This window comes from Eptatretus burgeri, chromosome 7 (genome assembly GCF_056783735.1).
Source record: "Eptatretus burgeri isolate ZD-2024b chromosome 7, Ebu_testis_v1, whole genome shotgun sequence".
In the NCBI taxonomy this organism is placed as follows: Eukaryota; Metazoa; Chordata; class Myxini; order Myxiniformes; family Myxinidae; genus Eptatretus; species Eptatretus burgeri.
This window is the reverse complement of record NC_140967.1, coordinates 56925094-56948780: the sequence shown is the minus strand read 5'-3', so window position 1 is coordinate 56948780 and position 23687 is coordinate 56925094. Positions and strand designations below refer to the sequence as shown.

The window sequence follows — 23687 nt, the reverse complement described above, 5'->3', positions numbered from 1 at the left end:
ACTCCAAGGAAGGAAAACTGGAAAATTTGGAGGAGGGGGGGTTTGGGTGGGGTTAATGATGGAAGAAAAGATCATGGTTTTGGATTGGGGATGATATGAGATGGTAGTGAACAGCTGTCTTGAAGACCTGGAGTGAAGAATGAGATTGAAGAGGATGTGGAAGCTGATTCCACAGGTGGGGAAAGAAAAGAGGACCAAATGAGTGGAGGTGAACAGTGATCCTGGATTTAGGTACTTTCAGTAGAAGGGGGTTGATGGTAGACCGTATGAAACCTGCAGAAACATGGGGGGTGGGGTAATGCGCGGAAAGATCTGAGGGTGCAAGACTAGAAAGAAGGCGGTAGAAGAACGAGAAACCACCGACCTGTCTGTGATGGCGAAGTGATAAGTGCATTGACTCTGCTTCATCACGGGAGATTCCAATAATCTTAAAGGCCTTGGTTTCCGTAGCATCAAGCTGAGCAAGAAGTGAGGCAGGGGAGCCAGCCCAGAGGGGCGAGGTGTACTCCATTAAGCTGCAGATGAAGGCCTTGTGGGTGGAATTTGGACAGGAATTTGGAATTTATTCACCGTGCCAGTGATAACTTCCCTATTATTGGTGAAATACACAGTGGGGTCTTTAACGTCAATCAACAAGTACTAGCAGACTGGACATCCAGGTTAATGTCCATCCGAGGGATGGCACAATTGTGCTGCAACGCTTCACTTGCGACAGTTTATCGTCAGCTTGGGAATGAAACTCAGACTAGACAGATCAAATGTAAGTGTGTTACCTCTATACCATCCCATCCGACATTTTAATTCTCTCCCTTGTGGTAATAAATTATATTGTTAAACATATCGCTAAGTGCAGAATTACATTTGAAAAAGTAAAACATTGACAAACCTGTCCCGATATAATATCATAGTTTATTTTCTTACATGTATCATGTGATTTTTTTCGTAATTAAATAATAACATCAGTGATGCTAGTGGCAATCAAATACACCACGTTGTCCAAACATTCTTTTCGTATTTTGTGAAGTTTGTGATGGTCATGATAACATCATTACAGATCTCAGATTGCTTGCAAAGGCAGTTGCTTTTTAGTCACCAATGTCACAGAATTTTGTTTACTCTTCTTATAGGCCATAAATAGCATTGGTCGCAAGTATAGACTTAGCATGTGCTTAGTGAGTTAGAGAGAATGTTTATTTTCACACATATGTGCATAGATTTTTGTAAATGAGAAATTCAATGAAACTCTAACTTTTTGTGTGTTGCAGTCGAGCAAGAAGCCGTCCAGAAACGAACGTTCACAAAATGGATGAACTCTCACTTAGCAAAGGTGATCGGTGACATTGTCTGTGCTTTGAGCTGGAAAATGCAAACGCAGAGCTTTTGGGAGAAAATTCACTCAGCGTCTTGACGATGTTAACAGAGGAAAATATACACCCTGCATTTGTTTTCGTTAAAAGCGTAGGTTTAGGAAGGAAGGCAGTAGCGATTGTAAGTGTTTGAACAGAGCCCTGCAGTGAATGGTGCACGTGACTTCATTCTTGCTCGGTTACTATGCCGGGTCATTTCCACGTGCTGCTTTATCGTATCTAAGGAAGCAAACGTTTCCAAATGATGCATGTGTTTCTTTTGGGCTTTGGAAGAATAGTACACTGGGGGTAGTGGGTTATGGCTGTTCGCTGGTTTGGTAGCCAGAGCAAGAAGAATCGTTCAGGTTGGTGATTAGGAAAGGAGATGGCATTTGGAAGTTTGGGAATACGCGAGGAAAGTTATAAAGTCAGGCCTGGGAGGAAGCTTATCTCAACTTTTTTGAGTTTAAATAAATTCCCTTTGTTGCTATGTATTTCTGGAAATTGGGGAAACGGGGGCTGGGTGGAGGGTGGGGGCAGGGGGTGGGTGGAGGTGGTGGAGATTTAAACGTTGAAAATATAAGTTTTGAAAAGGAAGTGAAAGTCGAGGGTTGGGGGCAGGGGAGGGGTTGTTTATGAGAGATGAAGTTGGGGAAGGGATTGGTGTAGCAGGAGTAGGAAGAGAATGAAAAAGAGATGGTGAGGATATGGGAATTTGGGAATGGGAGGGAGGAGAATATAAACGTTGTACATGGTGGGGTAGGAGGAGGTTGTGGGGGAGTAATGTCAAAAAACTTACCATTTTGTGGACCGAATAAAGATTTCCCATTTTACATCATTGCGGAAATATTCATACTTGTATTTTAATGGTTTTGCTATCCCAGTCTCTTGTTTTCTCCTCTCATCTTACAATAATATTATCACACTTGTCCTCCATTTTGGTCATATTGGTATTTCTCCATCATGGTGTCCTTTATTATCATCATTTCATGCTAATTTGAATGATGCAAGTAACGTGAGTCAAAAGTGTTGATTGGAAAGTAAGGAGCAACTTTGACCTTACATTCTGTGCAGCCTTCATCTAAATAATTATTTTAAGTGATGTGGTATTGTTTGCTAATACTTGATGTTTTCTTTCATTACCTCCATCCACCAATTTTCACCTCTGTTTGTCTGTCTGTCTGTCTCTTTGACTGGGAGCACGATATCTCAAAAAGTTATGGACGGATTCAAATTAAATTTGTTGGACAGGTTGGGTGTGTGACAAGGACGAATTGGTTCGAGTTTAGTGAAGATCCGGATCGGGATACAATAATTTTTCAAGTGATTCTTTACATCAATTGATCGGGCCAAAATCTACATGGAGCACGATAACTCAAACAGTTATGGATGGATTCAGATGAAAGTAGGTGGATGAGTTGGGTCGGTAACGAGAACAAGACGATTCAGTTTTAGTTAAGGTACAGATGCAGATCCACTCAATGGGTGGGATACAAAATGTAAACTGTTCATCCTGCTGGAGGTATGCACTCCACTGAATGCCATTCTAGTTCATTCCTGTAATTTAGTTCCAGATTCAATTAAGATTTTCCACAAACTCGTCTTCAAAAAAAAATTTTGGTAATTCTAATTTTAATTGTGATTTATAAACTCGATATGCATCTACAACTATAAAATGATAAAGCACAACCATAATATCGTTATTATTTGTACCAAAGTTGTACCTTGGTATTGTGAGTTTTGTGTACCATCCTTTGAGTCTGCTTTAACATAACATTGTTATATTTAAATGTGGTGCATTATGGGGGGAACATTGGCTATCGAGCTATAGAGTTTTGGTTCGTGGTTGGATTTGATGCGATGAAATATGTTAGTTTGTTGATTTTATAGATGAACTCCACATTTGGATTGAGCATTGACAGTGGATTGAGCAGACCAGTTATGCAGATTGTTCATTCTTGTCTTGTGAAAAAAGGAGCAAAGATGATTGCAGTTTCCATGGCTGCCTGCTTTTACTGAGAATATATACACGGTGTTTCAAAAGTCTTGGTACGATTTGAATTGTGTCTCCATTGAACATAGTTAATTGTAGTTATTATTTCCTTTTCAGATTATGTTTTAGGAAGTTTGGGAATTGTCTCCACCTTAAATTTCATTAGTTTGGAGTAAACATGTCATAAACAGCACAACAACAAAGTAGAATGGTACCTTGAGACAAAGTCTGTGATCAAGACTCAGCGGCTTCATCACAAACATTTCAAAGTGTGAGAACCACCCAGCAAGAACTGCATTATTCACAAAGACAAGAAGTTCCAGAAAGAAGGAACTGTTCACATTCTTATTAAATCAGGGAGAAAGAAGATTGGGCGTTCAGAAGAGAACATTGAAACGGTGAGACAATCTGTCAATCAAAGTCCAAGGAGATCCTCTCGACAGCGCTCCCAAGAGCTTGGTCTTTCACACACTGTTTTTTTCAGATTTTGAGGCAGGACATGGAACTTTATCCATAAGAAGTGTAGATCAAACACTCTCACGGACACTGGCAAGGCAGAGAAGTTTGTTGACAGGGTAATCTCCTTCAAGGCAGAGCACATCCGGTCTCCCCATTCCCATGACCTCAACCCACTGGACATGTTCTTGTGTGGCTGCACGAAGGACAAGGTTTGCAAAGACAACTCTTATGACATCCATCAGCTTAAGATAGCCATTGTGGAGTGTGGAAGATCCACTTCACTTCTGACACATAAGAGGATGACACAGAACTTCACTGTCGGAGTGAACGCTTGCCTGGCATCCAGTGGAGGTCTCGTTGAACATGTCATTCATGCCGTTCTATCATTGCAAATCAAAGCGCCAAAAAATCTCCCATGTCTCTAACTTATGATGGGTGCTTATTAATTTTGAATCTTCTGTACCTTTTTCAAAAGATAGCATTGAAATAGTACCATGACCTTTGAAACACCCTGTACATGGCTGATGTACCTCTTACGTGTTTGAAACATCAGCGACATGACTGGCTGCTGCTTCACTTGAATATAACATTGCTTTGTTTTCTTTCAGCATGCTCGACCTCTCAAAATTGAAGATCTTTTTAAAGACCTTAGAGATGGCATTCCACTAATTGCTCTACTTGAAGTGCTTTCCGGACAGAAACTGGTACGTAGTTGCGCCAGCCATACCAACTAACCACTCCTATTTAACTCAATTATAATTACACTGATTGTCACCTTTTACATCAACAAATGTCATTTTGAGCAATATAAATCGACAGTTTCCTTTTTATTCTTACTTTCTGTGTTCTCATTGGTTCCAGTCTTGCGAGCATGGACGAAGGCTGAGTCGTATACATGCTCTCGCAAACATCGGCACCGCTTTGAAGTTCCTGGAAAGTCAGCGGGTGAGGCAGTTTGTTTAAATCAAAGTCGTTTTACCTTCACACCATTCATGTCTTATGCCTTTGCTCAACTAAACAGATCAATAAGTTAATCTCTGATGTAGTTTGGAGCTCCCTGTCATGTGCAGCTTTAATCAAGATATTATAACAAATATGCAGTTTTCTCAAGAGTGTATAAGACTATTTGTTTCTTTAAATCCAGTTTCAAACTGAACAATTATTGTACATCTGGGATGCCTTATTCCAATGGATTTTTGTGTTCCTTTAAGGAATGTGCAAGGCTAATAAGTCACCCAATCAATTCCCACATCCATGTGTATCATGAAATATACAGTACATTGGTAATGGTTCATGTATAGTAAAGGTTAACCTGTCTAATCATTACTTACGATTAATATGTGAGTGAGAAGGATACCATGACAGAAAATTTCTTAGTAAGGACTAGAGATATGAAAAGTATGAATAACAGAAGCTTCCATAATTTCTGCACCACAGAAATGCCTGTGTGGTTTGAGTATGCCCGTGTTAGTTTATTGCATTTGCACTTTTGGGACGGAAATTTGATACTTATGCATGGCCTTTGTGGCATATTAATGGAATGCCATTGTATAAACCAGACATGACATGACTTAGTCCAAGTAATGAATGCTTTTTACCCCTCAGCCCAATTGGACTAAGGGGTATTGTCGTCACAGGCGTTGTCCGGGCGTCCGGGCGTCTGTCAACTTTTGGTTTCCGTCAATTTCGAGGAGAACGCCTTGTCCGATTAAATCAATTTTTGCAGTGTGTGTTGGGGCTGGGTAGAGGAAGGTTCCTTTCGATAATCAGTGCGATGTGATATCCAATATGGCAGCTAGGGCAGCCATCTTGAATTTGGTTTCCGGACAATAACTTGAGAACGGCTTGACTTATTGATTTCATTTTTGTGTGATATAATGGGGGTGTTTAGAGGAAGGTTCCTTTCGATATTCAGCGCAATCCGATATCCAATATGGCGGCTAGGGCAGCCATCTTGAATTTGGTTTCCGGACAATAACTTGAGAACGGCTTCACACATTTAATTTATTCCGGAGAGGTATAATGGGGTTGAGTAGACGAAGGTTCCTTTCCAAAATGGGCAAGCTGCGATTTTCACTGTGGCCGCCCTGGCAGCCATCTTGAAATTGGTTTCCGTCAATTTCGAGGAAAACGCCTTGTCCGATTAAATCCATTTTTGCTGGGTGTGTTGGGGTTGAGAAGAGGAAGATTCCTTTCGAAAATGGGCGTGCTGCGATTTTTCAAAATGGCCACCATCTTGAAATTCGTTTTGCGTCAAGGGGCTGAGGGGTTGCGCCCACTTTGCGGTGCTATTTTTTAGATAGAAAGTCTCAAGCGACTACAGTACTGTCCAGATGAAAACCAGAAACTTACAATGAGATTTGTTAACAAGCTAAATAAAATATTCAATATGTTTCCGACAATACTGCAAAATCTAGTAAAGATTCTTAATTCCATTGTATGATTTGCAAAGGTGGAAAAAAAATGTGAAATAGGTGTGAAAAGTGCAACTGTATTAAAAGTGAAAGTTGAACTGCAAGCTCATGTCACATCACATGCGTCTTTGTTCATGCAAGATGTGAGTTTTTCATTGGGTATCCAGCAAATGTGAATTGCAGTATTGTACAGTACTCCACTCGTAAAAATAAATTGTTTGCCTGGGATTGTCGCTCATCTTGATTATTTGACATCACTTGAGTCAGTCAAGCCGTGAAAAGAAAATATTCTTTCTCAAACTCTCTCTCTCTCTCTTCGTCTTTCGGCTGCTCCTGTTAGGGGTCGCCACAGCGGATCATCTGTTATGATCCGCATACTGATTTGGCATAGGTTTTACGCCGGATCCCCTTCCTGACGCAACCCTGGTCGCCTCTTACGATACAGGGATAAGGATTGGGTTTCGCCATGATTCTGGGCTGCCCTACACCCTCTCATAGCGCAGCCCAGTGCAGAGCTCCCGTCCTCAAGCAAGCCTCCAACCAAAGCCTCCGAGTAGCCTGATTACAGGCGCACGCCACTACACCCAGTCCTTATTCTTTCTCAAACACAGGGCTAAAATGAAATAATAAAATATACAATGCAAAATGTATAATAAAATAACAGGGCTAAACTTCAAACAAAGTTAGGTCAGAATGGTATGTGTACGATTTATTGTTGATTTACTGGTAATCAATGATGGATTTGTGTTTGATCAATTTCACGACGTATGTATCCAAAAGGAAAAGCAACGCGCACTTCCGACTCTTTATTCAGAATTACAAATTGATATCCATAATAATTAAATTCATACATTTTTTTTTATAAATGAGGTGCTTTTCAATTCTACATTGAACTAGAACGGGCACTCATAGAGCGCATACCTTCGCCGCCACTACTTTTTTTGTTCTTGGTATGAGTGTGGGGAACTGGTTTGATGCTGGTTTCATGCAAATTGAATAAGAATTGACTGAGTTATGCCGAAAACCGCATATTTTTCAATGGCGTGACCCCCCCCGACATTTTACCCCAACCAGTGACATGTGTTATGACGTCATTGTGTCACAAGATTGGGCATTAAATTCTGAACATTTTGGTGCGAGGTTCACGTAAAGCGGACAAGAATTGACCGCATTATGACAAAAACCACATATTTTTCATGGTCGTGACCCCCCTGACCTTTGACCCCTAACCGGTAACAAGAGTATGGGCATCATTGTGTCATATTTGCATATCACAAGATGAGGCGTTGAATTCTGAACATTTTTGGCGTTAGTTGCATGCAAATTGAATAAATATTGACCGTGTCATCGTAAAAAGACGATTTTGGCCTTTTCGTGACCTTGACCTTGACCTTTGACCCGAACGATCCCAAAATCTAATCGAATGCTTCCTGGCTAATAACCAATCATCCCACCAAATTTCATGCAATTCGGTTTAATACTTTTTGAGTTATACGAATCACAAGATTACAAATAAATAAATAAATAAATAAATAAATAAATAAATAAATAAATAAATACATGCTGACCAAAACAGAACCTTTCGCAGAATGCGAAGGTAACAAATGCTTTTCTTGGAGAGTAACTCTCTTAAAAAAGAAAAACAACTCGACTGTGGTGCATTTGTAGGTCGGATAATGATCACAACAGTGAGAGCAACGATACACAGCACAGAACTTATTAATATTGTTGCGGATTCGCGCCCGCCGGTGTGCGAACGGCCACGTAACTCGAATCGCGGCACGTCGCCCACCGGACGGACAATCCCGTCGTGACCCTCTCGGACTAACGCCGGGAGCTAGTCACGGGTGGGCCTTTCGGCCTCACCACGATCGTGCCAATCGGCCCCCCGCGTGGGATAGGGTTGCTCGCCAAATTCGACCTACCTAAGTACCCACACGGAGGGTAGACCGGGCGATCGCACCTCGCCGCAGGTCGACTTCGGACACAGGCCACTTTAAGCGACCCGTTCCGTACTATCGGGATAACCGAGCGGTGTTATCGTCAACCTCGACGGTTCGATTAATTATTGGGCGTATTTAGCCCACGACCAACCCTTTATGTGAAGTAAGATGGAGATTCAATTAGAGAAAAGACGAAGCGAAACGGGAAAACAGTTCAACATAAAGCACATTTATTCCACGGCAAACGGAAAGCACACATATACAATTATACACCAAAAGCAAATGTATAAATAGAAGAAACACACAATTCTGCACAAAAAGCAAATGCAACAATGCAGATCTACTACCGACTACCGAGCACACGGCAACACTTATACAGTTTTACTTCACAGACGGCGCCGACAACACATATACTCAAAGCAAAAGAAAAAGGGACCACCCTCCACTACAAGGGGGCAGACGGGCCTGGGGCCGAGACCGTGTCGAGCCTACCCGTCTGGTGATGAGCCGCAAGATGGCGGCGGCGCCCCGACTCCGCGGGCCTCGCTGGCACTGCCTGGAAATGGGGTGGGAACGGGGCCCCCTTCTCACACTATCTCAGCGCGGGGGGGAAACAGGAGGGGGTTGTTGATGCTCGGGGGAATGAGGATATCTCGCTGGCTCGGGTCCCGCGACGAGCGTCTCCACCGCAACCTCGGTCGCGTTACCGGCCTCCCCTCTCCGCAGCTCCCCGACTCTGACACGAGCGCCCTCTCGACTGCCTTCGCCGCCGCCACCTCTCCAACTCTCCACTCTTCTCAGCTCCGTCCAACTGCTTTCTCTGACTCTTCTCTTCTCAACTCTCCTTGACTGACTGCCTTTTCGGCGAGTGAACGTGGCCCTTTATAGCCCCCGGGGCTTCGCTCCTTCACCTTCGACCCTTCACCTCTGGCTGGCTCCCCATTGGACAGAGGAAAAGTGGGCGTGAATGATTTTTGATCCGCGAATCTGCATACAGCGATTATACTCCGACGCACCCGGAGGCGGGGCCAAATCGCCCCACGTTCGCTGATAGGACGGAACAGAAGTGGGCGTGAATAGTTTTTGATCCGATTTCTCGGAAAGGTTGGTGTTTTTGCACCCGCTGCTCGGTGCGCGCCCTGCACGAGTCCAGGATCGGCGCCCACAAGCGGCGCGGGAATGGCGGTGATGTGATGGTTGCGAGGGCGAGTTGTGACGGTAAAGGTCGTGGCTGTTGTTGTGAAGCGGCGTTGCGGTTGGTGGTTGTTGTGTGATGGCTGTTGAGACGTGGTTGGTGGTGGTAGTAATGGCGGCTGGTCCAAAATAAAGATAGTAAAAGAAAAACGGCTATCTAGAAGGGTCGCAGCCCGCATGAATGACATTTATTCCCTCTATATATATATGTATATATATATATATATATATATATATATATATATATATGTATATATATGTATATATATATGTATATATGTATATATATATATATATATATATATGTATATATATATATATATATATATATATATATATATATATATATATGTATATATATATATATATATGTATATATATATATATATATATATATATATATATATATATATATATATATATATATACACTACTGGTCAAAAGTTTTAGAACACCCCCATTTTTCAATTTTTGCTGAATTTTAAGCAGTTCAAGTCCAGTGAATAGCCTGAAATGGTACAAAGCTAAGCGGTAAACTGCGAGAGGTTAAAAAAAAGTTTAGGTTACCAAAAACTGAAAAATATTGTAAATTTCAGAGTTTTTAAAAAAGGCCTTTTTCAGGGAACAAGTAATGGGTTAGCAACTGCAGCTGTTCTGCAGCAATGGAAATAAATTAAGCCTTGAAAGTTGATGCAAACAATTCCTACAGTGTCCCAACTTTTGTTTAGTTGCAAACTCTCGGTCTGTATCAAAGCAGTGTTGGAACAGACTGTGTTGCTCCACCCTCTGAAGCATTATTTTGACAATATTTCACTGCAGGAAATAGTATATTGCTATCATAATGGCGAGAAAAAGACTATTAAGAAAGGAAGACAGACAGACCATAATAACCCTTAAATTTGTAGGTCTTTCCTCTTGAGAAATTGCAAAGAGGCCAAGGTATCAGTGAGTACAGTTTCCTACACCATCTAAAGGCACTTGGAAACTGGAGGAAACTCTGACAGGAAGATGTCAGGCAGACCCAAAGCCACAACACAATCAGAAGACAAGTTTCTGAGAGTCAACAGCTTGTGTGATAGGTGGCTCACAGGACAGCAGCTTCAAGCACAGCTTAAGACTGGTCGAAGTAAGGAAGTCTCAGTTTCAACTGTGAAAGGAAGACTTTGAGCTGCAGGTTTGGCAGGCCGAGTGTCAGTAAGAAAGCCATTGCCAAGATGTCACAATACGAAAAAGAGGCTTGCCTTCTGGACTGATCAATCAAAATTTGAAATCTTCGGTTCATCACACAGGGTTTTTGTATGCCATAGAGTAGGTGAAAGGATTGTTCCTCAGTGTGTGACATCAACTGTCAAACATGGAGGAGGAAGCGTGATGATCTGGAGCTTTTTTGCTGGATCCAGAGTCGGCGACTTGCACATAGTGACTGGCACCGTGAACCAAAAGGGCTACCACAGCATTTTGCAGCGCCAAAAAATACCCTCTGTTCTATGCCTAGTTGGTCAGGGGTTCATCCTACAGCAAGATAATGACCCAAAACATACCTCCAGGCTATGTCAGAACTACCTTCGAGGAAAAGAACAAGATGGCAGGCTTCAAATCATGGAATGGCCAGCACAGTCTCCAGACTTAAACCACATCGAGCTGGTTTGGGATGAACTGGACAGAAGGGTGAAAGCAAACACATTTGTGGGAACTTCTGCAACAGTGTTGGACAGAACTTTCCGAACAATATTTGATTTCCATTGTGGAAAGAATGCCATGAGTATAGTCGGCTGTTATATCTGCAAAAGGTGGCTACTTTGATGAGTCAAAAATTTAGATTTAATTTTGTTCAACAAAACGATTCCATAATTTATTTTTTGTTTCAATTTTCTTTTTTTCAAATAAAAAAAAAACGACCATGCAATTGTTTATTTGTTCTATGCTTTAATTTCAGAGTACATTGGAACATTAAACTGCTTAAATTTCAGTAAAAACTGGAAAAATGGTGGTGTTCTAAAACTTTTGACCAGTCGTAAATATACATAAATACATATTTACATATATATATATATACATATATATACATATACATATATATATATATATATATACATATACATATACATACACATATATATATATATATATATATATATATATATATATATATATATATATATATATATATATATATATATATATATATATATATATATATATATATATATATATATATATATATATATATACATATACATATACATACATATATATATATATATATATATATATATATATATATATATATATACATACACACACACACACATACACACACACATACACACATACATACTTACATACATACATACACTGGGCGTAGTGGTGTGCGCCTGTAATCCGGCTACTTGGAGGCTTGGGTTGGAGGATCGCTTGATGACGGGAGCTCTGCACCTGGCCACGCTATGAGAGGGTGTAGGGTAGCCCGGAATCATGGCGAAACACAATCCTTATCCCTGTGTCATAAGAGGTGACCAGGGTTGCGTTAGGAAGGGCATCCGGCATAAAACCTATGCCAAATCGGTATGCGGATCATAACGGATGATCTGCTGTGGCGACCCCTAACGGGAGCATCCAAAAGACGAACAACAACAACATACATACATACATACATACATACATACATACATACATACATACATACATTCATACATACATCTATATATGTGTGTGTACTTGTGTACATTTTTCTTTCCTGCTCTTAATTGTTCCTCCAGATCAAGCTCGTGAACATCAATGCCTCAGATATTGCTGATGGAAAACCCTCTATTGTGCTTGGGTTAACATGGATCATCATTTTGTATTTCCAGGTATGTTGGTACCCACTGAATTCTCCATTGGACTTGTGTAGCTATACATGCCATGGTTCATGCATTTCTCACCCTTTTCTCTGGTGCATGTTCATATAGATGCCATGTGACATGGAAATGGCTCCAAACTAATTCATCTAGGTTTTCCTTGCTGAGAAATTCCTGCCAAAAACAGATTGGTTATGTTCGAATGCTCTGCTCTCAAGAATTAAAATTATCTTTTGTAGCTTTTTCAATCACCTAAATTTGTATATTTAAACATTATTTATTGGTGCTGTGTTTCCTCTTCTTATTAGAACTTCTAGCTCACTTAAATGCACAACTTCCCAATCTGATCATTTGTTCTGCAAGTTTATCCCGAGTCGTCAGTCACCAGTCGGTATAGGCGTGAATTATAGCTGCACATGCCCTGCGAACTGGCAAAAGAGCATTTTCTTAAATGGCGTTTAAGGGAAAGGATTGACTCATTGTGTGATTAAGTCCATTAAAGTCCAATATGTATTTTAGTAAGTCATAGATCACTTCATTGGGAAGATAAAGGTGTCAACATTAATGGGGAGAAGTTTAACCATCTAAGATTTACAGACAACATTGTTGAAAGAGAAGAAAGCTTGGAGAAAATTGAAACCATGCTCAGGGAACTCGCTGAGAGCAGGAACTGTGGGTTGAAGACGAATATATCAAAAACAAAGTAGTAATGAACCCCCTTATACCTCATGGAGAAATCATAATGAATGGAAACCAAATAAAAGAAGTAGAATACATGTACCTTGGGCAAAGCTTCAGCCTCAAGGAAAATAATCAAGAACAAGAAATCAAGAGAAGATTCAAACTTGGATGGAGACAATCTGGAAAACTCAGTAACATCATGAGAGGTAGCTTACCAATATGTCTGAAAAGGAAAGTTTTCAATTGGTGTATTATTCCTACTATCATCTATGGGGCAGAGACCTGGGTGTTGTTAAAAAAAAATGGAGAAAAAGTTAACAGCAGCACAACACAATATGGAATGAAATATGTTAGGTATTGCATACAAAAATAGAAAGACAGATAAATGGGTCAGAGAACAAATCAGCACATCGTTGTGCCCACTTTCCGCCGGTACTCCAGGGGCCTCCATCTGGCCATCTCCCAGGCAGATGCCTGACCTTTCGCCATCTCCTAGGGATAGGACATTTCAGCCACCCACCCAAAGAGACCGTCTCAGGTAACCCAAGGAGACTGCCGTCAGGGAGACGACACCTCAGCACCACCCCGCCACACACCACTTCAGTGTGTTTGCGGAGTGAAGGGTTTTTGGTGGCTGGAATGGAAATCCTGCCACCATCCTCCTAGGAAAGGTAACCACTGCAAGAGAACGTCCGCAGACGCAGTTGGGCACCAGATATGGATGGTCATTGGCTCACAAGGAGCATCTGTGCCCTTTGAAAGGTTTCGTTTTCAGTCCTGCTGGGTGTCCATATCCATGCACCCGGCTCACCAGGAGGACCTGGTGGGGAAGCCGGGTTAGTTGCCGACATTCGACCATGAACAGGTTAGTACAGGATTTACATGATACCTGGAGCAAGTCACAGATCTGATTTATTTATTTATGTTGAAGGCTTCAGTCACGGACTAAATAGTCCTCATTGAGGCCAAGCGTTAAATAAAAGAACTGCATTGATAGAAAAGTAAGGAAAGAGAGAATAGTCTTAGTGTTTTTGAGGGAGTAAAAAATCTTCTTTTTCAAAAGGGGAATGTCATAAGTGTTTGGGAAGACATGAGAAGGTAGAGTTCCAGAGTTTGGCAGTGGAGGAGAAGATCTGGCCTGGCCTGACAATCTGGGTGAGATGCCACCATGTCAGCCAAGCTGCTCTGCACCATCGAGCACAGCACAGTGCAGAGCTCCCATCCTCAAGCTATCCCCCAACCCAAGCCTCCAAGATCCTCAAGCTATCCCCCAACCCAAGCCTCAAAGTAGCCAGATTACAGGTGCACACCACTTCACCCAGCATAGTCAATCAGGCCTTCACAGCAGTCAATGAGGGCAGGAATTTGGAATTTGACCAGGGTGCCAACGATGACTCACCCACTTTTCATGAAACAATCCGTGGCACCCCGAACAAGTTCCAAATTCCTGCCACATTCATTTGAGTATTTTGTGTAAGAGTGGCGACCCATTGAGGATTTGTTCTAATCTGGAAATGATTCTCGACTATCCCTGAAGCTCTGTCAAAAGTATGGACTTACCTTATTTATTACTAGCAAGTACCACCCATCGCTTCGCTGACGGATATACTAAAGAGGGGTGGGGGGAGAAATAGAGTGGGTAGAGTCAGGAGTTGGAGGGGGGAAGAGAGGAGGGAGGGAGAGCGAGGAGGGAGGGAGAGTGAAGAGGGGTGGGTGAAGGAAAGGCAACTTGAGGTGAGAGGAAGCGAAGGCAGACGTGTGGTGGAGCGTTAATTATGATTCATACTGTCTCATCGAAATGATTCTGCTTAGAATAACAGTGAAGATGGAAACAAAATAAGGTATGAAATCCATTTTCTACCAATCATACTATAAATATCGCCCAGAGACACACTGCCCAGACATGTCTGAAGATAAATATAGTCTGGAGACAAACACCGCCCGGATACGTCCGGAGACGAACTCCCGCCCGGACATAAACACTGCCTGGCCATGTCCGGAGACAAACAAACATGGCCCGGACAGGTCCGGACACAAACAAACACGGCCTGGACAGGTCCGGACACAAACAAACACGGCCTGGACAGGTCCGGACACAAACAAACACGGCCTGGACAGGTCCGGACACAAACAAACACGGCCTGGACAGGTCCGGACACAAACAAACACGGCCTGGACAGGTCCGGACACAAACAAACACGGCCTGGACAGGTCCAGACACAAACAAATACGGCCTGGACAGGTCCGGACACAAACAAACACGGCCTGGACAGGTCCGGACACAAACAAACACGGCCTGGACAGGTCCGGACACAAAGAAACATGGCCTGTCAGGTCCGGACACAAAGAAACACGGCCTGGACAGGTCCGGACACAAAGAAACACGGCCTGGACAGGTCCGGACACAAACAAACACGGCCTGGACAGGTCCGGACACAAACAGCAAGTGGCTTAAGGACTCAAGCAAGCACTCCAATTTAATGATTGATGAGGAACGGCTGGCTTGGCAACCAATATCACGCTGATTGGTAATTGCACATACTCGCAAAAAACTAAACATTTCTGATTTCTTTACATTTTTGTGTTTCACTCCAGATTTCGAGTTAGTCCACATGACCTGATCCTCGAAACTCAAATTACATTTCTATTATATACTTGAATTAGTCCGTGAGAGTCGACCGTGGAAAATCGCATCATATTAAAATGCATGAAATTGCTCCAAGCTCCTAATTTGAAAACTAAAGCACTTTGAAAAGCGATATATACAGGGATTCGTAGATACTAAGATCACGCATTCCATAATGCCAGTGAGGAAAGTGGAAAAAAAACATTTTCAGCGCTTTATCATTGATAAACTGTTGTGGCCTGTTCCAACTCAAGGCATTGCTGAGCAGGCCAAACAAAATGGCCAATTAAGACCCCAGTGTCTGAGAATGTGCCTGATAAAGGATATAATTAAGGCCATTAATTAGCTTCAAAAGGGTGTTTTAATTAACTCAAACACCCAATTTTCACTCATGCACTCCCTTGAAGTTCCCTAAGTATGCATACAAAGTTTTAGGCTGCTAGGTTTCTTGGTTTTGAAGTTATAGAGGAGACACACACACACACACACACACACACACACTTATTTAAGTTAAAAAACCTATGCTCATTGAAGAATGAGACTTTGATGTTTATATATCATTTGGCTCTTTGGAAAAGTACCTTTCACTGCTTCTTTCAGTTGGGGAAAATCATGATTGCATTGGTTTAATGGGACTTTTGTAGGGTCCATTTTTTCAGCAATCACATGGTGAATGCATCCTGTTGACTTTATTTTGGCCTGTGCTCCGATGTAATTCTCCCTTTTTCTTAAACTCAGCAATTCTTAGCACAGAGGCTCTGCAGAAAATCAAGACCTTTCTGCATATGAAATTGATTCTCATGAAAGACTGTGGTGACAGAGGGTAAAATGGAAAATTGGTGACAGTGGGACCACAGTTGGATATACAGTGCCTATAGAAAGTCTACACCCCCTTTCAAAATTTTCACCTTTTGTTGCGTTATAGCCTGGAATTAAATTGCATTAAACCAAACTTTCTCCCACCTTAATTTACACGTCATAACCCACAACTTCCAAGTGAAAAACAAATTCTACAAATTTCAGAAAATTAATTAAAAACTACAAAACGAGAATATATTGGTTGGATAAGTGTCCATCCCTCTAAAATAGCAATTGTAAATTAGCTCAGGTGTAACCAATCACCTTCAAAATCACACCATGTTAATTGGCCTCCTCCTGGGTTAAATTCTGGTGATTCTGATTATTTAAGAATATAATCAGCAGTTCCTGTAGGTTTCCTCTGTGGGTACTGCATTTCAGAGGAAAGACTCAACCATGAACACCAAGGAGCTTTCAAAAGTCCTCCAGGATAAAACTGTGGAAAGGCACAGATCATGGGATGGTGATAAAAATAATTCAAAGGTCTTGAATATTCCTTGGAGCACAGTCAAGACAATCAGTAATAAGAGGATGCCATATGGTACCACCAAGACCCTGCCGAGATCAGACCGTCCCTCCAAACTGGATGACCAAGCAAGGAGGAGACTGATCAGAGAGGCCACCAAGAGGTGAATGGCAACTTTGTAAGAGCTCCAGGCATTTATGGCAAAGACTGGTCACTGTGTGCATGTGACAACAATATCTCAACCACTCCACAAGTCTGGTCTGTATGGGAGGGTGGCAAGAAGGAAGCCATTACTCAAAAATGCCCACCTTGAGTCACATTTGAGGTATGCAAACAAACACTGCGGAGATTCTGAAGCCATGTGGCAAAATGTTGTGTGGTCTAACCAAACCAAGATGGAACTTTTCGGCCGAAATGCAAAACGTTATGTTTAGCGCAAACCTGACACAGCACATCAACCAAAGAACACCATCACTACTGTGAGGCATGTAGGTGACAGCATCATGTTATGAGGATGCTTCTCATCAGCAGGGACTGGGGCACTTGTCAGGATAGAAGGGAAAATGGATGGAGTAAAATACAGAAAAATCCTAGAGGAAAACCTGCTGACCTCTGCATGAAAGCTGAAATTGGGATGGAAGCTCATCTTTCAGCATGACAACGACCCGAAGCACAGCAAAAGTTACACTGGAGTGGCTAATGAACAAAAAGTGGCTCAGTCAGAGCTCCATCCTAAATCCAATCGAAAATCTGTGACATGGCTTGAAGATCGCTGTCCATGAATGCTCCCCATGCAACTTGACTGAGATTGAACAGTTTTGCACAAAAGAATGGGCAAATATTACCCAATCAAGGTGTCCAAAGTTGGTAGAGGCCCATCCCAACAGACTCCCACCTGTAATTGCTGTCAAAGGTGCTTCCACAAAGTATTAACTCAGAAGGGTGGACACTTATCCAACTAAGATATTCTCGTTTTGTATTTTTTATTAATTTCCTGAAATTTGTGGAATCAGTTTTTCACTGGGAAGTTGTGGGTTATGATTTGTAAAAAAAGATGGAAAAAGTTTGATTTAATGCAATGTAATTACTGCCTATGAGGCAACAAAGGGTGAACATTTTGAAAGGGGGTGTAGACTTTCTATAGGCACTGTATCAAACAAAAGAATAAGCCTGGTGTTGGCTTAGTGGTTAGGATGACTGGCTTGGGACTTAAGGGTTCTGAGTTTGAGCCCCCTGTCAGCTGTTGAAGTAACACCAGATGGGGTTGATTCAGCCTGTTATCCTCCTGAGGTTGGTGAAATGAGTACCAGTGTACTGGTAGAGGGGCACAGCATCTACAGCACAGCCATACTCCAATAAATGATAGCTACCCAGCAGCCAAGCTGCCATATGCAAGAACAGAGAACAGAAGCAAGTGAATGAGCAAATAACGAGGGGGAAACACAGAGGAAACACAGAGGAAACACAGAGAGAGCACAGAGGAAACACAGAGGAACCAAAGCAACCTGCAAGTTAGAAGCATTTTAGATACTTCAGTTAGCAAGGGATTTTTTATAATTTCAACTTTCAACTTTTACTCCAACTTTTTAATTGGTATTAGAATTATGAGCTTGAGTTAAATTTTATATATTTTTATTGCTTTTGATGTAATAAATTTGTTTTGATTATGGGGAGTCCCCTCTCTCACCCCTTCCTGTGTAGATGTGACTGCTTTTACTTTCACAGCCTCATTTGATCCCACCTTCTTGCAGGGTTAACCATGGTGGAAGTTCAGTCCAAGTTGTTCACAAACCAGTTCACTTGGAATTGGTTTGGACAGGAGTTTGTAATTTTCTCAGGGTGTGAGCGATAACTTGCCTACTCTTTGAGGATGACACTGTGGGATCTTTAATGTCCACCACTAGGCCCGTACCCGTGGGGAGGGAGGGGTGGGCCGTTGGGTGATTATGCAACCTCCAAAAAAAAAGGTCCACATTTTTTTTTTGAAGCATTCATTTGAGTTAGATGAATTCACAAGAAAACAGCAACAAAGAAAAGAAACGCGAACATAGGCCTCCCTCGTCACGTCTGACTTGTAACCTGTACAATCGATGTAATCTTGTTATAAATTGACAGTTTCTTCTTCTTGGTTACTGTGTTTCACGGAATGCTTGTGTTAATCCATCATTATTGTAAAATCCAATCACATTCAAATATTTATGCTGCGGGTATGCACATGGGCATCGACGGGTGGGGATGGGATGGGGTGGAGAGTGGTGGCATTTGGCCTTGTACAGCATTTTTCCATCCCACTTATGGGGATGACATATCGATTATCCCCCCACCCCCACTTTTTTGCTCGAGTATAACATAAAATGCATTGTGCTGTAAAATGTGTTGCTCTGTACAATCCACACACACCAAGATGCGGGATGTTCCACAAATGCATCAATTGTGTTTAATCAACATTAGCTTTCCCAAATAAGTTATCTCTTAAATCAGTAATGTGCTGGTGGGTAGGATCTACGATATGCGGACAAGGTGTGTGTGTGTGTGTGTTTGTGTGTTTGTGTGTGTGTGTGTGTGTGTGTGTGTGTGTGTGTGTGTGTGTGTGTGTGTGTGTGTGTGTGTGTGTGTGTGTGTGTGTGTGTGTGTGTGTGTGTGTGTGTGTGTGTGTGTGTGTGTGGCTTTTTTAAGGAGTTCGATTGGAGTTTTCTGATGTGGAATGTGATACACTTAAGTGATCGTTATGATCCCTTGAGTTGACTCGGCTAATGAACCACAAAGAACCCAAAATAATTATCATGTTTTAAAGGCACGACATGTTAAGGTGGATAGAGCAGCTTAATAGGTCCTTCCATGGCATGGAATTCTAATTCCAAAATAAATAACAAAATAATGATAACATTATAACAAAGCATATATTTATTAATACTAATAATATTAACAACAGCAATAATGGGAGTATCATTTGACAAAAATAATAATGAACATATAATCCCTGCTCTGGCCCAAGCTCATCTGGGCTTGGTGAAAAGGCAAGCTAATGCTCAAGCAGGATGGCAGGCAGGTATGCTACAAGGCCATAAAGACCAATTAAAATTTGGTCCAATGGAGCAACGGGCCCTGAGTTTAATGAAAGAGACTGCAAACATGATTATTAAAACCTTTTCCTCAAGTTAAAATAATAAACATGATTATTAAAGCCGATAGAGGAAATTAAACTCATTAACTGTCTCCAATTGTGATGCAGTGCCCCATTTCTAGTAAGCTGGTAATCATTTTGCCAACCTCAGAAAGATGCCGGGCTGAGTCAACTCATCCATTCATCCATTGGGACCATACTCTGTGCAGAGCGTTCGTGCTGCCGAAGCAGTCTCTTTGGCTATTGGGTACAATCCTGGACAGCTCGCCACTCCAACACAGGATACCAGCAAGCTGGCACTCACTTTTCTGAGCTCAGAAGGATGACAGGCAGTCAACTCACCTGCTGTTATTTAACACAAAGACAGGAGCTCAAACTCAAAACCCAAAGATCTTAAGCCAGCCACAACCGTAACCATTCAGCCAACACCAGACTTACCACTGTCCTGTAGATGAAGATGATGACTGACTTCTCTGCACTCTTTTTTTTTATTCTTTGCTGAAAGAAAAATAAATACAACCAAGCTCTCTCTTTTATTTATTTTTTGTCCCATCAGCCCACACAGCGGGAGACTGGGTTTTGCAATCATGTCTTTGTGTGTGTGTGTGTGTGTGTGTGTGTGTGTGTGTGTGTGTGTGTGTGTGTGTGTGTGTGTGTGTGTGTGTGTGTGTGTGTGTGTGTGTGTGTCTGTCTGTCCAGGCCCTAACCTTCTTTTACCATTTGATCTCTTGTCATTAAATTTTCAACAAACCTTTATTATGAGAATATGGAGAAGACAAATTCATAATTTGGTCAAAAAGTCAAATGTCAAGGTCACAAAATCGTCAATTTTTATCCGATTAACTTGAAATTTGAACAGAATTTGCATATTATTTCACTGAACTTGGTTTACCAATTAAAATGTAGAAGCCTATCGCTTTTGAGACCCAAAGGTCAAGGTCACAACGATTGATTTTGCAAGTAGTGGTCTGTGACCACTTGTTTGTTTATCTGTCTGTCCGTCTGTCCAGGCCATAACCTTTTACCATTTGAGCTTTTGTCATCAAATTTTCAACAAACCTTAATTTTGATAAAATTAAGAACACTGATTAATAAATTTAACTTCTTTTCTTTTTTTCAAGCTGTTGTTTTCGTCAAGTTTAGTTCAACTACAAAGCTTTACATTTTGTGTAATTTTTACATACACCAACATGTATGGCTTTACATTTTGTGCAGCTGTGATCCCGAGTTGAAGTCCCTTACACTGATTTATGTTTCATGTTGTACTTCTTGTGAAAGTATACTCATGTCTTTGTTCTGCATGGGATATATGTAGAAGCACTTCAGTGTTCCTGAGACGCAGGAATAATTCAGTCATTTTTCTATCTGTTTGTTCACTTTCTGAATTGATACTGTACTGCACTATTTATCCTGTTCATCTATTTCCAGTGTTCATCAACTTTCTGTTCCCTTTCCTCCTGCCATCTCGTCTCATTGTAGTATTCACGGTTTCGGAATAACTTGGGCTTTATTGGCAAGTGTGTAATCTTGCACTTATAACCTTTGCAAGTTTTCACCTCATTATCATCCTTCCCATTTGACCGTTAATTTTACATTTTTGCCATAGATTGAGGAACTGACAAACAACTTGCCAGCCATTTCCTCTTTCTCCGGAAGTTCATCCTCGCTTGACAGCCAAGCTGGCTCTGAGGCGAGCCCTCCCATAAAAAAACGTCCACTGGGAGCATTCGCAAGCAGGGGCAATGCAAAGAAGGCCCTGTTAAAATGGGTGCAGTACAAATGCACAAGGTGAGTCTTGCATATTTATTGCAACTTTGATGAGCAATTAAGGCAGCTCCTAAAAAAAATATATCCACATTGTTTAGAAAAAGCTACATCCCTCATGTAACTCATAAGTTTATAAGTTTAAATTGCAACTCATGTTTATCGGTAAGGATCATCTTTTTCTTGACTGAAGACGTTGCAAATTGCCATCCAGAAGTATAGTTATGGTCCCATTTTTAGTGGGTCACAGACAAGTTCCAACAAACCAAGCTGTTAGTTCACCCTTCTGAATGTGGGTATTGTAAATGTGCTTGCCGGCTTGCTGAGCACAGTCATGGAAAATTCTGGCCAATCATATGGTGCGTATAACAATGAGCAATAGCATTCCTTAACCCTCTGCTTTACTGTATTTGCTTTCCTTTTTGGCCTGCGAAGGCAAGCACCATTTTATTTGTGCTGATGGTGAGTTTAGTTTACAAAAAGGTAAATATGCATTTTAGATAGTGGTGGTTGTTAAAGTCTCAACTCGGTGTGACACAAATGACTGCTGCTCTCTGACCTCTGGCCTGTGTTTCACAGTCGGTTAGGACTCAGAGTACAAGATTTTGGGCCCAGCTGGCGAAATGGTGTGGCCTTCCACTCGGTCATTCACTCGATTCGTCCTGAACTGGTCAACCTTGAGCAGCTGAAGGTTAAGTCAAACCGTGAGAATCTTGACTCTGCCTTTTCCATCGCCGAGACGTACCTTGGAATACCACGGCTACTGGAGCCTGAAGGTAGTTTTGATTAAGCTTCCTTGTGGGTTGTCAGCAAAAAGAATATTTTTAATACAATATTCGAAGTTCATGTAAGAGCTGAAATAACATGCCGGATGCCAAATTCGATTACGTTAATTGTGAGAATGGGGTTAGGATGTTCAAGATAAATATACCGCTGCATTAACTTAATAAGGTACAGGTATGCTGTTCAATATAAGGTGCAGGCAATTATTATGAATGAATGTATCATAAAGTCCATGTGTGAATACCAAAATCGAAATGTACTCAGATGTGTGTTTTTAGAGTTATCTCCTTCTATCATGCATCGGATTGAGGACTTAGATAAATAGCACAATCATATTTAGGTTCAATGGGATGTATATTATAATGTAGTTTTTAAATAGTTGCTCACCATTAGATGCAATTAACAGAACGTTGGTTGAAATTGGTTAACCGCTATGATGAGCAAGGAGAAACTGATGTTTTGGGCTTTAACCCTTCGTTGGAGCAAATAGAGGGGCCACAGCTGGCCACAAGAAGTTGGACAGAGACTATTACAGTTGGGACTTTTTGTAATGCATTTTTTATTTTGGAGAGGAAAAAAAAATTTTTTGTTCCACAATATCTAGGCTTACAGAAGAGTGAGAGGATGGAGGGTATGTACTGACAGTATAGCATTGTGGCCACTGTCGGACACAACACACAAGGGAATGAGCTCTTTTGCTCCGCCAAAGGATTGACTTCTGAAATATCAGCTTCTCTTTGCTTCCCATGGTGGATCAATGTTCTATTGATTTCATTCATTGTTATACCTGTGCGCCAACACCAAATGACACGAGCCTTCATGATAAAGACTAGTTTTCCGTTGCTCACCATTAAATTGCAAGAAGACAGCAGGGTGTATTTGCATGCTGACAATGTAATAATTGCAGTTTATGACTCACGTTGGAGGTTAAGCAAATCTTTTTTGCAAACATTTTAATTTCTCACTGTGATGATTGATTTAAATGTGATGAATTCTTGATGTTCAGTATCTGAACCAAAATGTTCTGGTGGTAGAATCAAACCACTTGTCCTGTTCAGACGTTAATGTTTTAATACCACAAATGCAAGATTACTGTATCAATGCTTCCAATAAGGGGATAAGTGCTTTAAATGTCGCTCTCAACTATGTTCTCAAATTCTTACTGAGCACCTGCCATATCTACGATAGATATTGTG

At 41.4% G+C, this 23687-nt stretch overlaps 1 protein-coding gene across 7 annotated transcripts in view; it reads left to right on the top strand.

Moving 5' to 3' along the window:
• Positions 1 to 23687, top strand: part of SYNE1 (spectrin repeat containing nuclear envelope protein 1) — a 423352-nt gene that overhangs the window by 60914 nt on the left and 338751 nt on the right. For all 7 annotated transcript variants that reach the window (XM_085888569.1, XM_085888567.1, XM_085888566.1 and 4 more), the window contains 6 exons: positions 1266 to 1327; positions 4407 to 4502; positions 4660 to 4743; positions 12109 to 12201; positions 21551 to 21732; positions 22288 to 22484. In XM_085888569.1, the coding sequence (XP_085744695.1) occupies positions 1266 to 1327; positions 4407 to 4502; positions 4660 to 4743; positions 12109 to 12201; positions 21551 to 21732; positions 22288 to 22484 (714 nt within the window). The remainder of the gene's footprint in view (positions 1 to 1265; positions 1328 to 4406; positions 4503 to 4659; positions 4744 to 12108; positions 12202 to 21550; positions 21733 to 22287; positions 22485 to 23687) is intronic.